The sequence below is a fragment of the Jaculus jaculus genome, chromosome 11 (genome assembly GCF_020740685.1).
Source record: "Jaculus jaculus isolate mJacJac1 chromosome 11, mJacJac1.mat.Y.cur, whole genome shotgun sequence".
NCBI lineage: Eukaryota > Metazoa > Chordata > Mammalia > Rodentia > Dipodidae > Jaculus > Jaculus jaculus.
In genome coordinates this window covers 39,492,254-39,509,377 of record NC_059112.1, presented here as the reverse complement: position 1 = coordinate 39,509,377, position 17,124 = coordinate 39,492,254, and the positions used below count along the sequence as shown (strand labels likewise).

Genomic DNA, 17,124 nt, shown 5'->3' with positions numbered 1-17,124 from the left:
AGACCGGCCAGCAGCCCACACATCAGCGTGAACATTTTACCCAAGGATGTTGTACAGATGCTCACCCATTGGCTCCCCACCTGTTCCGTGCCGCGCAGCCCGCCTCCCAAGAGCTTCTCACCACGCCCCCGCGCCTCTCCGGCCCCGCCCCACTCCCATCCGGCCCCGCCCCCACTCTCATCTGGCCCCCGCCCCGCGCTCCTCCGGCCCCGCCCTGCGCTCCTCCGGCCCCGCCCCGCGCCTCTCCGGCCCCGCCCCCGCGCCTCTCCGGCCCCGCCCCGCGCGCCGCCCCCTTCCTCTCGCGAGGACGCCCTGGCCTGGGCGCCGGAAGTTTCGGGAGCGCGCGGGGCGGGAGCGCGGGGAACGCCTGGGCCTGGCCGGGACCGTGGCTGCTGGGACCGGGGTGGGCTGGGCTCGTTGCCGCAGGCTGTGGGCCCGGGATCGGCGACCTCCGACGAGGCTGTGGTTGCAGGGCCGCCCCTATGTTGCGTTTTCCGACCTGCTTCCCATCCTTCCGGGTGGTGGGAGAGAAGCAGCTGCCGCAGGAGATCATCTTCCTGGTCTGGTCCCCCAAGCGGGACCTCATTGCTTTGGCCAACACAGCGGGCGAGGTAAGTGAGCCGGCAGTCTGGCTGGGCTGCGGTCCTCGAGCCTCAGTTTCCCCTTCTGCAGGCCTGGCGGACCACTCGTCTGCCCCGCCCCTACCTCTCAGCTTGGCTATGAACTTGAAAGTGCAAAGGACCGTGCCTGTCAGTTTCCTAAGTCCATTTCCTGTGGTGCCTAAGCAGTGTCCACACGCTTGACACAGCCATACAATCCTGCGCCCTCCACTCTCCATCAAATCAATTTGTTTTCTTTAAAAGCCCAGGGTGTGGGCTGGAGAGATGGCTTAGCGGTTAAGGGGTTTGCCCACAAAGCGAAAGGATCCAGGTTTGATTCCCCAGGACTCACATAAGCCAGATGCATAAGGTGGTGCATGCGCCTGGAGCTCGCTTGCAGAGGCTGAAGGCCCTGGCGCACCAATCAATTAATCTCTCTCTCCCCCTGTCTCTCTTTCAAATAAATTAATTTTTTTTTAAAGGCTGGAGAGATGGCTTAGCGGTTAAGGTGCTTGCCTGCAAAGTCAAAGGACCTCGGTTCGATTCCCCAGGACTCATGTAAGCCAGATGCACAGGGTGGCACATGACTGGAAGCCCAGGCGCTCCCATCCTCTTTCTCACTCTCTGCCTCTTTCCCTCTCTTAAGTAAATAAATAAAATATATAAAAAAATAAAGCCCAGGGTGTGACATCTTAGCTGACCCACAGACTCTGTCCCAAGTTGGTTTTCAGTTTAGTAGCAGAATAAAGATGGATTATTGTCAAGCCCCACTGGAAGTGTGCTACTGGAGAGGTTAAAGACTTAAATCCTGTTGTCTATGTCGTCTCAGGCTGGCCTCGAACTCACAGCGATCCTCCTACCTTAGTCTCTTGTTGTATACGTTTTTATACCTGCCTGCACTAGAGAGCCTTTAAATTGAGAGAGTGACGCCTCACTGGATTCCTGGTTGTAAGTGCGAACATTGTCAATTAGCACTTCTATCTCAAGCTTCATCAGGTTTAACCAGATAGTACCCAGCTTTCTGCTGGGAGGTAGTACCTGGCAGCCATCTTGTAAGGGATCCTTTGCTAATGCGTCTTTCCTCCCCCGGCAGGTTGGTAGTTTTCCTGGTAGTGACCTGATAGAGCGTGTGTCTGCAGGCACATATGGAAAACTAGATGGTAAGGAAATCTTAGCACCCAGGGAAACTTAGCAGCCTGCAGAACTGCGTTACTATGTTGTCTCCATGGAGCAACCTCAAGAATATTGATAGGCAGTTTCTCAGGGGCCTCCATCAGTATTCTAATCTTCATCCTCTACCCCGATGCTCTGGAACTCCGGCACGGCTCTAGAAGACAGAACGAGCAGTGTGGCTGTGGCTGGGGGACGAGGGGGGAAGGAAGGAAAGGTGGCTAGGGAGATGGCTCAGTGGGTGAAAAGAGTGCTTGCTGGGCAGCCTCTACTCACTCACTGTCTCTTTGTCTCTCCCTCAAATAAATAAATAAATACCAGGCATGACAGAGTTCCAGGTCAGCCCAGGCTAGAGTAAAACCCAAGACACCCACCTGTAACTCCTGTGTGAAGGGAGGCAGAGACGGGAGGGTCACTAGGGCACTCTGATTAGCCAATCACTGAAAACTGAGCAGTTAAGCGCTTGCCTGTGAAGCCTAAGGACCCCAGTTCGAGGCTCCATTCCCCAGGACCCACGTTAGCCAGATGCACAAGGGGGTGCACGTGTCTGGAGTTCGTTTGCAGACCCTCCAAGGCTCAGGGTCCATTGTGGAAGAGGTGGCAGAAAGAATGTGAGAGCTAAAGGAAGGTACCAGTTCTTACATACAACTGTCCAGACAGAATGTGGCCTTGATATCCAAGACCTCGCAGTGCCTAGCAATCCCCACACAAGACCCTCATAATAGGTGAAAAAGATGATGACATTAAATTAAAAGAGAGACTAATGGAGAGAGGGAGGGGATATGACAGAGAGCAGAGTTATGAAGGGGAAAGTAGGGGAGAGGAAGGGAAGGAAATATCATGGTTGGTTGTCTGTAAGTATAGAAGTTGTCAATAAAAATATGTTTTAAAAACTTCATTACATAGAGCCGGGCATGGTGGTGCACACCTTTAATCCCAACAATTGGGAGGCAGAGGTAGGAGGATCGCCATGATTTTTGTGTTTATTTTTATTTATTTATTTGAGAGCGACGGGGGTGGGGGGGGTGGGGGTGGGGCAGAGAGAGAGAGAATGAGAATGGGCGCACCAGGGCCTCCAGCCCCTGCAAACGAACTCCAGATGCGTGCCCCCCCTTGTGCATCTGGCTAATGTGGATCCTGGGGAATCAAGCCTCGAACCGGGGTTCTTAGGCTTCACAGGCCAGTGCTTAACCGCAAAGCCATCTCTCCAGCCCCAGGATTGCCATGATTTTGAGGCCACCCTGAGACTACGTAGTGAATTCCAGGTCAGCCTGAGCTAGAGTGAGACCTTACCTTGAACACCAAAAACAACAACAACAAAAAAATTCATTATGTATATTTACTGAGTACATGGGACTGTGTGACATAAGGATATTTTCTTTTTTTATTTTTTTATTTTGTTTTTCGAGGTAGGGTCTCATTCAAGCCAAGGCTTACCTGGAATTCACTCTAGTCCCAGGCTGGCCTTGAACCCAGTGATCCACCTACCTATGCCTCCCAAGTGCTGGGATTAAAGGTGTGCGTCATCATACGTGGCTCATTTTTTCTTTTTTTTTATTTACATTTTTATGTATTAGAGAGAGATAGATAGAAAAACAGAAAGAGAGTGAATATGGACTTGCCAGGGCCTCTCTGCTGCTGTAAACAAACTCCAGATGAATACACCACTCTGTGCATCTACCTTTATGTGGAAAGTAGTGAATTGAAACTGGGCCACCAGCTTTGCAAGCAAGCACATTTAACTACTGAGTCATCTCCCCAGCCTCATAGGAGCATTCTTATTCAAATGTATAGTGTATGTTGAGCATATTACTCCCCTCCACCCTTTTATTGCTGGTCACTATTAAGAGCCACGTGATGCTGCGTTCGTGTAATTTTGTAGAAACCAGTGAGTGGTGGTCCATCTTTCTCATTCTGGTGGACTGTGTGGGTGCAGGCATGGTGTGGTTTAGCTCGGATTGTTTGACAAGTATGACAAAGCAAGAGAGATGCAAGGGAGTTACAGTCACGTGCAAGAAGAGTGACTGTAACAAAGAACCTAATATTGTGGCCTCATCAAGGAGGGAAGTGAAGGCATGTGGGAGGGGTGTGACAATGAGCCAGTGGTAGAGTCAGTGGACCAATGTCCTGGGAAGGTTATGTTGTAGAGATGAACTGGAACACATTGGATGGAAAGTGGGAATGGTCATTTTGAAAAGCTTGGCAGCATTGGAATTGTCACTCATGAGCTGGCTGAGGGTGTGACCCTGGGAGTGGTTGAGGTGAGATTGAAGATGTGGTTATTGGGCTGAAGAGATGGCTTAGCGGTTAAGACATTTATTTGCCTCCAAAGCCAAAGGATCCTGGTTCAATTCTCCAGGACCCACATCAACCAGGTGCACAAGGGGGTGCACACATCTGGAGTTGGTTTGCAGTGGCTGGAGGCCCTGGTGCGCCCATTCTCTCTCTCTGCCTCTTCCTCTCCAGTAAATAAATTAAAATAAAAGATGTAGTCGTTGGAGGAGAGATAGTAGAGAACTGTCACCAGGAATGACAGTGGGGAGTGTTGGGAAGCACGGGTGAGGGAGGGGAATGCCCAGGGCTGTCCGGCTGTGTGAGGTTCAGTCGGGGGAGGGCAGAGAAGAGAAGGCTTCCAGAAATGGCATCGAGAATGGAGGAGGACATCTGCTTTGTCTCTTAGCCTGCTAGCAATAGTGTGGGTCATGGAGTGGCCAAGTGCCACCATCTGCAGGTGCTGCAAGGAAGCACGCCCTCAGTGAGAGGCCTGTCCAGCTTGGAGGCCTGGTGATGAACAGTATAGAACAAAGAATGAAGTAAGGATGGTGGCTCGTGACCGTGAATGCCTGAGCGCAGAGGGTGAAGGCTTTGGAAGTAAGGTCATAGGCATGCAAAGAGGTCATAGCAAAGGTCATAAGGTCATAGGTCATAGCAAAGAGAGTCAAGTCCAGGAGATGTGCAGCTCTTGGGAGGCCTGAATTCCTGTGGTGAGCAGTGTCACCAGGAGTGGAGGGCTGTCTGTGAGGTGAGGCAGCAGGCTGTGGTGCAGACACATCTTTTAGGACCAGGAAGGTGATGGGGAGGTCTTCTTCGGAGCACATGCTGGTCTGAAGCTGGCCTTCCTTGTTTGCAGTGGTTGGATTGAAGCTGGGGTGAGGGCCATTGTTTACAAGCCCATGGAGCCCTGGGACCTCAAGGTGGACATTATTGTTCTAAGACTCCTGGCTAGAAAGTGACACAGCTGAAATTAAGTGCTAAGATGTCTGATGGCAAATCCAGGGATTTTTGACTATGTCACACTTTCTTAGTGCTATTTCTTTCTTTGTCTTAGCCTTTTTATTCCTTTCTAAAAGGTAAGTCTGTTGACAAATGATAGGAAAACTTTTAGGGCGTGGGGTTAAACTGGACCTTCTCATTTCACCCACTTCTTTGAAAAATACCTGATGCTTATTCAAAAACTGCTCTTGTGTTCTTCAGATAAGTATTTATTCAAGGGTTAATTAAAATTATGTTGTAGTAGAGATTTAAGCTCACTTTGTTTCTGGAAGTGGGTTAATTTTCTGCCACTCTGTCTGTTTTATTGTAGGTTTTGCTTCATCGACTTGCAAGTTTCCATCGTGTTTGGAGTTTCCCACCAAATGAAAATACAGGAAAGGAAGTGACCTGTCTAGCTTGGAGACCCGATGGAAAACGTAATGATAATATTAAAAACTTTTTTTTTTTTTCATTTCTGAAAGAGTATTCTACAAAGAAAGTTTGTTTTCAGCAGGAAACAATTTTTCTTGGTATATATTCAAATTATAGCTGTCCCCATGGGACTTTAAAAAAACATTTTTTGGGGGGAGCCAGGTGTGGTGGTGCATGCCTTTAATCCTAGCATTTGGGAGGCAGAGGTAGGTGGATTGCCATGAGTTCAAGGCCACCCTGAGACTACAGGGTGAGAGTGAATTCCAGGTCAGCTTGGGTTAGAGCAAGACCCTATCTCAAAAAAAAAAAAAAAAAAAAAAAATTGGGGTTTTTCTAGGTAAGGTCTCACTGTAGCCCAGTCTGACCTGGAATCCACTCTGTAGTCTTCCAGGTAGCCTTGAACTCACAAAGATCCTCCTACCTCTGCCTCCCCAGTTTTGGCATTAAAGGCATGTGCCACCATGCCGGGCCTGAATTTTTTTGTATGCTTTAGAATGTTTTCATATAACTCTCATGTTGGAAGGATGGCACTTAAATGAGCTCTGGCTTCTTGCCACAGATAACTGAAGCAACTTCTAACAACATACAAACTGCTTTTGTTCTTCCTGTGCTCTCTTCTTCTCATCCCACATCGTTTGATGCTCCTCACAGTGTACAATGCCACCCTGGCCCCTCTCCTCACAGTGGGTTAACTAAATGCAAGGCTCATGTGTCTTCTGTGGGCATGCATAGCTGCCACATCTGGAGACCAATCAGCTGTGACTGTTTCTTCCATTGCTGTGTGGTCTTTCTCCTCCTGCAACATTTTATATGTAGCTTGGTGTGGCTCTGATCACGGAGCTCTTCCTCCTGTGTTTTTCTACACTGGTGGGCCCAACTGGGCTACATACAGTCAGTACAATAAAATGTGGTCACTCGTGGGATTGTGAGAAAATTTTTTTTTGTAAAATGAGTATGTACTTTTTTTTTCCTTTTCAATTTTTTTTTTTTAATTAACAACTTCCATGCTTGTAAAGATATCCCATGGTAATGCTCTCCCTCCACCCACTTTCCCCTTTGAAACTCCAATCTCCATCATATTTCCTCTCCCTCTCAATCAGTCTCTCTTTTATTTTGATGTCATAATCTTGTCCTCCTATTATGATGATCTTGTGTAGGTATTGTCAGGCACTGTGAGGTCATGGATATCCAGGCCATTTTGTGTTTGGGGGGAACACTTTGTTTTTTTTAAATTTTATTTATTTATTTGAGAGTGACAGACAGAGCGAGAAAGAGGCAGAGAGGGCGAGAGAGGAGAGAATGGGTGTGCCAGGGCCTCTGGCCACTGCAAACGAACTCCAGACGCGTGCGCCTCCTTATGCATCTGGCTAACGTGGGTCCTGGGGAATCGAGCCTTGAACTGGGGTCCTTAGGCTTCACAGGCAAGCGTTTAACCACTAAGCCATCTCTCCATCCCTGGGGGAAGCACTTTGTAAGGAGTCCTACCCTTCCTTTGGCTCTTACATTCTTTCCGCCACCTCCTCCGCAATAGACCCTGAGCCTTGGAAGGTTTGATAGAGATATTGCAGTACTGAGCACTCCTGTCACTTCTTTCCAGCACCATGATGCCTTCTGAGTCATCCCAAGGTCACTGCCATCTGAAAAGAGGAGACTCTCTACCAAAAGTGAGAGTAGCATTAATATAAGGGTATGAACATTAAGAGAAGTGCTTACTGGGCAGTTTGCTAAACATAATATATACATTTATCCAGACAGCAGCAGATGTTACACCCCTAGGGCTCATGGCTACCCTGTTTTGAGTTTTCAGTATCAGGGATCTGTTCCCTCCCATGGAGCGGGCCTCCAGTCCAATTAGAGGGCAGTTGGTTTCCACCATGACAGACATGCCAGTATTGCACCCGTTGGCTCATTTGGCCTAGCTGGCCACTTAAAGGCTTGCAGTGTCCACTGTTGAGGATCTTCACTGGTGATTTCTCTTCCTTCCATTGAGCTGCATGCAGAATGGCTTCTTCCAGCATTCTGTCAGCTGGTCTACATGGAGGAGGTTATCAGCTCAGTTCCAGCAGGATTTCTCAGTGGACTTGCAGCCCAAGTATGTAGAGTCTTCAGCAATAGGGTCTTACCATCTATTCCTGCTGGGAAACAAAAGGCCTGTAAAGTTTTGGGGGTATCAGGGACCTCCCTGGCCAACAACTCACTGGAAGGTGTCCCATCCCTGGCACTGAAAATATTCTAGCAACAATCCACGGCTCCTGAGTGTTCCATTGTCCAAAAAAGTAGGTTTCCATATGATTTATTTGTAGCCTTTTAGATTTTCATTAGCCCTCCTTCCACCTTTCCTTTATTCACTCTCTTCCCCTGATATCACTTGGGCCTTTTCAACCCCATTAATCTATTCTTCTACTTGCATATATACCACACCATCCTATGAAGTACCCCTCCCTTCCTTTCTCTTCCTTTTATATCTCTTCTCTAGCTTACTGGCCTTTGCTACGGAGTTTTCTTCCTACTCACACAGAAGTCCACTTATGAGAGAGAACATGTGATGTTTGGCTTTCTGGGCCTGGGCTACCTCACTTAGTATAATCCTTTCCAGATCCATCCATTTTCCTGCAAATTTCATAACTTCATTTTTCTTTATTGCTGAGTAGAACTCTGTTGTATAAATGTGCCATATCTTTATTAAAGTATGTACTCTTATAGTAAAAAAAAAAAATCAGGCTAGGTTCTTCCTCTATTCCAAGCTCACCTGGAATTCACTCTGTACTTCCAGGCTAGCCTTAAACTCACCAGCAATTATCCTATCTCTGCCTCTCAAGTGCTGGGATTAAAGGCATGCAGCATCACGCCTGGTGTACTCTTCATTTTTAATTAATTAATTTTTAACTATTTTATTTTATTTATTTGAGAGAGAGAGGCAGATAGAGAAAGAGGCAGATAGAGGATGGGTGTGTCAGGGCCTCCAACCACTGCAAACGGATTTCAGATGGATACACCACCTTGTGTACCTGGCTTATGTGGATATTGGGAAATTGAACCTGGATCCTTAGGCTCCAGTCTAGAGACTTGGTATAAGGCAGGATATATAGTCCATGAGAAATAGTATACTGCTGCTGGGTGTGGTGGCGCATGTCTTTAAACCCAGCGCTTGGAAGGTCGAGGCATGATGACTGCCGGTAGTTCGAGGACACCCTGACACATAGTGAATTCCAGGTCAGCTTGGGTTTGCATGGAACCCTACCTTGGACAAAACAAACAAACAACAACAAAAAAGAAATAGATTGCTCATGTTGTGTGAACACTTGAAACTATTTAAAGAAAGGAGTTTTAAGATTGATATGGTGGTACACGCTGTGACTTCCAGGCTAGCCTGGGCTGCAGAGTGAGTTGTAGTTCAGTCTGGGCTAGAGGTGAAATCCTACCTTGAAAAAAATAGTTGTGGCTAAATGATTGCTGTGATTAAAATGTGTTTGGTATAGTAAAACTGAACAGTAAGTGAAATGCTCATTTATTTTTCTCCAATATTTTACGAAATTTATTCTAACATTTCCTTATCTAATTTCAGTTTTGGCCTTTGCACTTGCTGACACCAAGAAAATTATTTTGTGCGATGTAGAAAAACCTGAAAGCTTGCACTCTTTCTCTGTGGAGGCCCCAGTTTCTTGTATGCATTGGATGGAAGTGACTGTGGAAAGCAGGTAGAGTAACCAGAAAACACCAGGAGTCACAAGGGATACTTGGGACATTTTTAGGGATATCACCACCTCTCCCATCTCTAGATGGGGTCTTGTAGTATAGCTTAGGCTGTCCTTGAACTTGTGATTCTCTTGACTGAAATTTTTAATTTTTACAATGAAAATAAATATCTGTAGTAAGTGTGTATACCTTGTAGTCTTAAGTTTATGAAGATGAAGTAGAGCCTCAGCTGTCCTTGAACTTACATAGTAGCTGAGAATAGCCTTTAACTCCTGATCCTTTTTTGTCATTGTTGTTTTGTGGTAGGTCTCACTCTAGCCCTGGTTGACCTAGAACTAACTCTGTAGTCCCAGCCTGGCCTTGGATTCACAGTGCTCCTCCCAAAGTGCTGGGATTAAAATCATGCACCACCATGTCCAACTTGATTTTTTCATTTATGATTATTTTTTAAAATTTTATTATTTATTTGATAGAAAAAGAGCGGTGGGGGGAAAATGAGAATGAATGGGCACAGGATCTCCAGCCCCTGCAGACAAACTCCAGATGCATGTGCCCCCTTGTGTATCTGGCTCACGTGGGGTACTGGGGAATCAAACCTAGGTCCTTTGGTTTTGCAGGTAATTACCTTAACTGCTGAGTCATCCCTCCAGCCCTCATTTTTTTTTTTTTTATTGTTTATTGTAGCAATAATGTCTGAAGAACCAAGGTTTTCTCCTCTTTTTTGCTGATTAGGTAGTAATTCTCTTGACTGAAATTTTTAATTTTTACAATGAAAGTAAATATCTATAGTAAGTGTGTGTACCTGGTAGTTTTAAGTTTATGAAGAGGAAGTAGAGCCTCAGCTGTCCTTGGGATTTTTCTGTTTTTGTACTGGCTTTATGAAGAGTTTTTTTTTTCTTTTTGTTTTTTTCGAGGTAGGGTGCACTACCATGCCTGGCTAAGAGTTTTTCTTTTGTATATTAGTAAACATTCGTGGAATATGACCAGTGCTACAAGGAGCATGTTGTCCTGACGTTGAACAGGTGCTTCTGTGTCCCTGGTCCCCATCGCTTTCTTGTTTCATGAAACAATTTAACTTAATCACATAGGTGAGGTATGAGAATTGAGTGAAAATGGATCAAGGCATCAGTGATTTGGCTATTGTTGAGAAAAAAAAAAAACAACAACTTTAAATATATATAGTACTCTTCTTTCCCCTTCTTTACTTGCATACCCATTTATTTCCAGCTATGTTTGGAGGTAGAGTTGAAGAAGAAAGGGAAATAAACCATTTCTGAGCCAGGCACAGTGGTCTGCAGCTATTATCCCAGCTCCCATGAGTATTTCAGACCTGTGACACAGCCTCCTTTTCTGCTGGGCTGTGCAGCCCCCAAATGCCTGTCAGCCATAGAGCCAGGAGCCATGCCATACAGTAACTGCAGGGTTCCCCAAAGTTATTCTTAGCACGTGTATGTTTGCTGTGGATTCTTGGATGAGGATTAAGAAATCATAAATTCTCAGTCTGTCAGAATACTCAATATGTATTTCATATGCCGAGAAAATTGTTTATGGTTTATTCTCATTCCTCTGTATGTATAGTGGATAGGCTAATTTGATTTGTAAGAAACACATTTCGGGTTGGGGAGATGGCTCAATGGATAAAGAGCTTGCCATGAAAACGTGAGGACCAGAGATTGGATCCCAGGGCTCACATAAATGCTGGCTGAGTGCAGCAGCAGCTTGTAATCCAGGTGCACGGGAGGTAGACACACACACACAGTAGATTTTGCACCAAAAGTATTATAAAAACAGAAAAAAGGGCTGGGGAGATTGCTCAGTGGTTAATGTGCTAGCCTGAAAAGCCAAAGGACCTTGATTCAATTCCCCAGGACCCACATAAACCAGATGCACGAAGTTGCGCATGTGTTTGGAGTTAGTTTGCAGTGGCTGGGGACCCTGGTGCACCTGTTCTCTCTCTCTTCCTCTTTCTGTCTCTCAAATAAAAATACCCTCTTCCTCCCAAAATTCTTCTTTGCTATTTCTTATATGTAACTGTTACAGTGAGATAAAAATATAACTGTGAGTCCTTTTTTAAGAACTAGCATTTTTCATGGGAAAAGAAGGAAAACCTTTGCCATTGATGTCATGGTTGGTTTTTCCTTTTAGTGTCCTAACATCCTTTTACAATGCAGAGGATGAATCCAACCTTCTTTTGCCTAAGCTGCCTACATTGCCAAAAAAGTAAGTGTCACCATTTTATTCCTTTAATTTAATCTTGGAGATTTCTTTTTTTTCTACTTTCAACACTATGGCAATTTTCTCATGCATTTGAAACATATTTCTTTCAAGAATATACCTTTATTTCTGTTTTCTCCTAGTTATAGCAACACCTCAAAAATATTTAGGTAAGTTATACCTTTTTGATTTTCAAAGAAGGAAATCTTTTACTATTTGAAAGATATTGAAAGATGACCTAACTTATTTTTATATTCTAGTGAAGAAAATTCTGATGAAATCATTAAGCTCTTGGGAGATGTCAGGTAAATCATATAGCTATCTTAAGGCGAATTTTTTTATGCTGATATTTCGTATATGAGGCGATTCTCAGAAATTTCAAGAGCAAATTCTTTGGCATGTTATGTTATTGGCAATGTTAATATCTCGTATGTTAACATATCAATATCATACAGATATCAGTGCCTTTTATTTTTATTATGTGGTCTTTGATTACTTTAAACTTATTTAATGTGTTTTCCAACCTATCCATGACATAGCTTGATGGCACTGTGAACTATCTGACAAAAGGGTGGTTTCATTATTGATTTATAAATACAATTGTTAGTGTGTAATTTTTATGTAAACTGATTTTTTTTAGGCCATGGGAAACTTACATTGTCCTGTTGTCACAAAAGGAAAGGAAGATGACAGGGCCGTAGCTGTAGGGCAGTAGTGGGCAGCTCCTGATTGGTAGGAGCACAGGCATGATGCCAAGGGTGGCTCTCAGCTTACTGCATTGTTTTTAATCAGGCTTAACATTCTTGTCCTTGGAGGAAACTCTGGATTTATTGAGCTTTATGCTTATGGGATGTTCAAAATTGCTCGAGTCACAGGGGTAAGTTTTTTTTGAAAAATCTTTCATATTATTTCTCTTAGAATAGCTAATTTACTTAGGAATGAGACTAAAACTAAGTTTGTGTTTCAGTTGGAGTTCATTCTTGAATATCCAGAGGATAATTTTCTTACTAAGATAAAATGGTAGTGGTGGGGTGTTTGTACTGATAGGCACTATTGGTGAAAGGAGACTGATGAGTTTTTCTAGAATTTGCCATTGGAATGCAAAGAGCATCACCAGGAGCAGTCCTGAGCTCAGTGCTGTCTGCCAGGGTGGCGAGTCTCAGTCTCTTCAGTGCTCTTTGTTCTTACTCCTTGAAAGGGGGTGACCAATATCATGGGTTCTGGACTGTGTGTGTTCTCCAACACTTTCTGTGGGACCTTTGGTAGGAAGGGGCAGAAATCAGGGTGTCTGTGTGTCTTTACAATCAGGAAGGGCAATCTAGCAGGATACTTCGTCTCACCTACTCCAGAGGTATGGTAGGAACCAGGGACATGTGTGTTTACTTTGTGAAGGGCTGTGTGAATTTTGGCTTCCAGTACATAAGCAAATGCAGCCTGTCAGTAATACCGCACGTAACTACCTTGCAGATTGCCGGCACTTGTCTTGCTTTATGTTTATCAAGTGACCTGAAGTCATTGTCAGTGGTCACGGAGGTTTCGGCTGGCGGTGCTTCCGAAGTGTCATACTTCCAGGCAAGTACTAACGCAGCAGCAGTAGAGCATATATGTGTTGTAGGTTTTATGTTAAGTTTTATAGGTGGGTCTTTTTAAGTTTTGGTGCTGGGAATTGAACTCAAAGCCTTGCACATACTAAGCATCTGTGGCAGACAGCTTCAGGCTGCTGAGATGAACTTGTAGACCAGGCATAGATATAGAGGAAGGAATGTTTATTGAAGCTTACAGATCCAAGGGAAGTTCTATAATGGCAGAAGAAGCTGGCTTGCTAAACCCTAAGCCAAAAAATCCAAAAGCCACATCACACAGCACACTTGAGAATTCCAGGCAGAACTCAGGCACTTGGCATATCTTTAGACTGGAATTCCCAATCCACCACCACACCTTAGGGTTGGACCCTAAGATCCACCCAGTGACACCTTCTCTAGCCAGGTGGCTGGAAATCCAAGATGCTTTAATGAAACTCCTAAATCTATTGGGGTTGGGGGGATCCATTCACACTGCTACAGCATCTCTACCCCTGAGCTGAATCCAGTGCTTACAGGTTTTTATAACTCTTACTGCTGGAGTCTTAAAATGAACAAGCAAAACAAAAGTCTATTTGGGGTTTCTAGCTCTTACATATTGAATGCTATTATAGTGGATATCATGTTCTACTTACTGCAGTGTTTTCATAAAACTGTGTGTGTGTGTGTGTGTGTGTGTGTGTGTGTGTGTGTGTGTGTGTGTGTGTTGTGTGTGTGGACACACCATATGCAAGTGTATTGCAGTCAGCTTCTTTTTGCTGGTGGAAAAACACCCAACTAAGAGCAGCTTGTGTTAGGAAAGGGTTTATTTTGGCTTACAGACTTGAGGGGAAGCTCCGTGATGGCAGAGGGAAATGATGGCATGGGCAGAGGGTGGACATCACCTCCTGCCTAACAGCAGCAGGAGAGTGTTCCAAACACTGGCAAGGGGAAACTGGCTATTATGCCCGTAAGCCCACTCCCAACAGTACACTGTCTCCAGGAGTCTCCAATGCCCAAATTGCCTCCAGCTGGACACCTAGCATTCAGAACACCTAAGTTTATGGGAGTCTCCTGAATCAGACCACCACCATGTGCCATGGTAGCCTGTGGAGATCCGAGGAGAACTCAAGTCGTCCGTCCTCATCCTGCACCTTTAGGGGCCAGGGTTTCTGCTGGTTGGTTTTGCTGCTGTGAAGGCCACACTAGCAAGCCTCAGAGCTTCAGGGCTCTCCTGATGCACTTCTCATTGCGGTAGGCGCGTTGGGATTACACACATGTGCACCTCACATGGGTTTTGGGGATCTGAACGCCAGAGTAGTGTTCTGATGGTCTCTCATGGCCATGCTCGTTGTTTGCGCTTAACTCTACTGTACTTGTTAAGGACTCTGTCCCTAGTAATAATGAAGGCCAATATTATTGACCACTCAGTGTGCATCAAGTAGTGCTTCAAACACAGCAATACAGATAAGAGATACTAATTGTTAACCTCATTTATAGGTGAGGACATGGGCAGAACTTAAGCGATGTCACAGAGTTGGGAAGTGATGCCAGGCAGTCTGGCTCCAGGCTCTGCGCTCTCAGCCAGCAGCCAGCACATTGCCTTTTGTATAAAATGATTATTTAGTATTGGGGAAAAGCTTCTTTTTTAAAAATTGATATAAATCACATATGACTTACATTGTAGACTAGGATACTCTTTGACTGGGCCTAGTCATATGTAGGTGAGAAAATTCTGAAGTGGTCTGTTTATCTCTGAGCTGTCTTATGCTCAAAGAGGCAGAATTCTGACATAATCTTTCTCATACATTCTTCTCCAAGTTACTGTTTTTGAGATGGGCATATTTGTCTCTAAAATGCAAGTACATTGGGTGGTGACTCACTGTATTCTTCTTATTTTGTAGCTTGAAACCAACCTGTTGTATTCCTTCTTACCTGAAGTAACACGGATGGCCAGGAAGTTCACTCACATTTCAGCTCTCTTACAGGCATGTATTCATAACCTGCTTTATGCTAGTATTTTACCATAAGCTCCTAAGCTTCCATAAAGAAAACTCTTTATTTTGTAGAGCTACCTGTAATATTCTTATAATATTTAGAAAGTGTTAAAAAACAAAGGAAATTTAATCGATAATCTTCTCTTATCCAATCGTATTTATGCCTTCCCAAAAATCAAGAAAAATATTTAAATCTTTTTAAATATTTTCATACTTAGAAACACATATTTTATTAGAGGTCAAATATTATGGAAAAATAGTTGATGTGATCTGGCTTTTGTTCATAATAATCCCACCTTAGGTTAGCTTATGATTTTGCAGGTGAGAGTTTGGGCTGGGGACTCATTCAGAAGGTTCTGGGGATGTGAGCCTAGTGTAGCTCCCCTTGATGAGACTGGTCATGGAAGCCGATGTGTGTCCCGAGGCTGGAATGGCTTTGTCTCTGCTCCACATCCCTCGGGCAGCCCAGGCTCTTTCACATGGTAGTGGCTGGAGTATGGAGGATGCAAGAGGAAGTGGGGTGCGACTCTGGAGGCCCTGGACTCAGCAGCGCCTCTCTGTCGTGCGCTGTTACAGTGAGACAGGCCAGCCCACATTCAAGGGCTGGAGCCTATCTGCGTGGAGGGCCTATAGAGAACTGCAGATATTTTGTTTATTTTACTGTGGTCTTTACTTGAGGTTAAAGGTTTCTAGGGATGGCTGTCTTTTTCAGGGTCCTCTGAAAGCCGAGCATGCAAGCACGCCAGCATTTTGACAGTACGTGTAAAGCATACTCAAACAGCCAGCCCAAGTCTACTTTTTTTACCAGACAAATTTAAGTTCTAAGTCAGAGTTTTAAGTATCACTGGACATTTGATAGATTCAGAGCCAAGTGATTGCCAAAGCTTAGCCACAGTCTTCTTTTCTTCTAGGGCTCCACTGAGTTAAAGGAGTGATTGAAAGTACATTCTGGATTTCCTCGTAGTTAATGTGTTGATTTTAATATTTTTTACTGTTTTATTCTTTTTTCTTCTTTTTGCTGACAGTATATAAATCTGTCATTAACGTGTATGTGTGAAGCATGGGAAGAAATACTAATGCAGATGGATTCTCGTCTCACTAAGTTTGTACAGGTAATAAAACTGAAATTTCCTGTGAAGATAGATGTCTCTGTTTAGTACATGAGATACATGAGGAGCAGAGCCAGGCATTCCCGCATTAGAGAGGGTGAGGCAGGAGAATTACCGTGAGATTCAAAACATGTCTGAGCTATATAGAGTGAGACACTGTCTCAAAAGACTTAAACACATAAAAGGAAAAAGAAAAAAAGTTTGTTTTGTAAAAGACTAAGACCACTATTTTTCCTAGGTGGCTTGTTCTAACTTCACTGTTTTTTCAGGGAGACGTATTAAAGAAACCACGTTAGTCAGTTGTCTGTTGTAATCACACAGTGTTGAGAAAGGTTCATTCTAGTTGCAGATGCTGGACGTTCAGGAGCGTGTAGTCCCACTTGGTCTTCCTCTGCTGAGGAGGGCCTCCTGGCACATGGCATCTTGACAGGGGCATGTGTGACAGGCATCGTGTGTTGACACAGGCAGCCAGACAGTGTGGAGGGCCACCCCTGCTCTTGTACAACAGCCTATTCTTGGAAGAACTACCCAGGGTCCCATGAGATTCCCTTAATTTCTTCCCAGGGCAGTGGCCCCACTTACCTAACCAGCTTTCCCTGTGACATACCTCTTAAAGATTCCACCACTTAAACATCACCACACTGAGGACAAGCCTCCAGCATATGCGTCCTTGTGGAGAAAAATTAACCTCCAAACCGTAGCCAACTCTCTTCCCCGGTGTGACTCAGGTAGAGCTGGGGTTATGAAGAAGGACAGGTATTGAATAGGTACTCAGGTGATCAGTTCACATAAAGATTTGAAGTAAGATAGACGTGAAGAGAGAATTTTATTCCTGTAATTTTGAATAAATATGCATCTAAATCATAAAATACGTGTCATGAGAACGTTTCCTTTTTGTCTAGGAAAAGAATACCACCACATCAGTGCAGGATGAGTTCATGCACCTGCTCTTGTGGGGGAAAGCCAGGTAAGAAACTGGGGTTAGGTGCTCTTTCTTTTGAAACATGAATTATTTCAAGAGTAATTATTATCATTATTATTATTATTGTTATTGGTTTTCAAGGTAGGGTCTCACTCTAGCCCAGGCTGACCTGGA

At 44.6% G+C, this 17,124-nt stretch overlaps 1 protein-coding gene across 1 annotated transcript in view; it reads left to right on the top strand.

Annotated features, from left to right (window-relative positions):
• Nucleotides 1-376: 376 nt before the first annotated feature.
• The window catches only part of Anapc4 (anaphase promoting complex subunit 4), a 38,756-nt gene continuing 22,008 nt past the window's right edge, over nucleotides 377-17,124 (top strand). Inside the window, exons 1-11 of the mRNA XM_004656154.2 lie at nucleotides 377-611; nucleotides 5,353-5,458; nucleotides 9,019-9,151; nucleotides 11,295-11,369; nucleotides 11,507-11,533; nucleotides 11,624-11,668; nucleotides 12,156-12,240; nucleotides 12,831-12,935; nucleotides 14,827-14,910; nucleotides 15,945-16,031; nucleotides 16,931-16,995. Of these exons, the coding sequence (XP_004656211.1) occupies nucleotides 483-611; nucleotides 5,353-5,458; nucleotides 9,019-9,151; nucleotides 11,295-11,369; nucleotides 11,507-11,533; nucleotides 11,624-11,668; nucleotides 12,156-12,240; nucleotides 12,831-12,935; nucleotides 14,827-14,910; nucleotides 15,945-16,031; nucleotides 16,931-16,995 (941 nt within the window). The 5' untranslated portion in view covers nucleotides 377-482. The remainder of the gene's footprint in view (nucleotides 612-5,352; nucleotides 5,459-9,018; nucleotides 9,152-11,294; nucleotides 11,370-11,506; nucleotides 11,534-11,623; nucleotides 11,669-12,155; nucleotides 12,241-12,830; nucleotides 12,936-14,826; nucleotides 14,911-15,944; nucleotides 16,032-16,930; nucleotides 16,996-17,124) is intronic.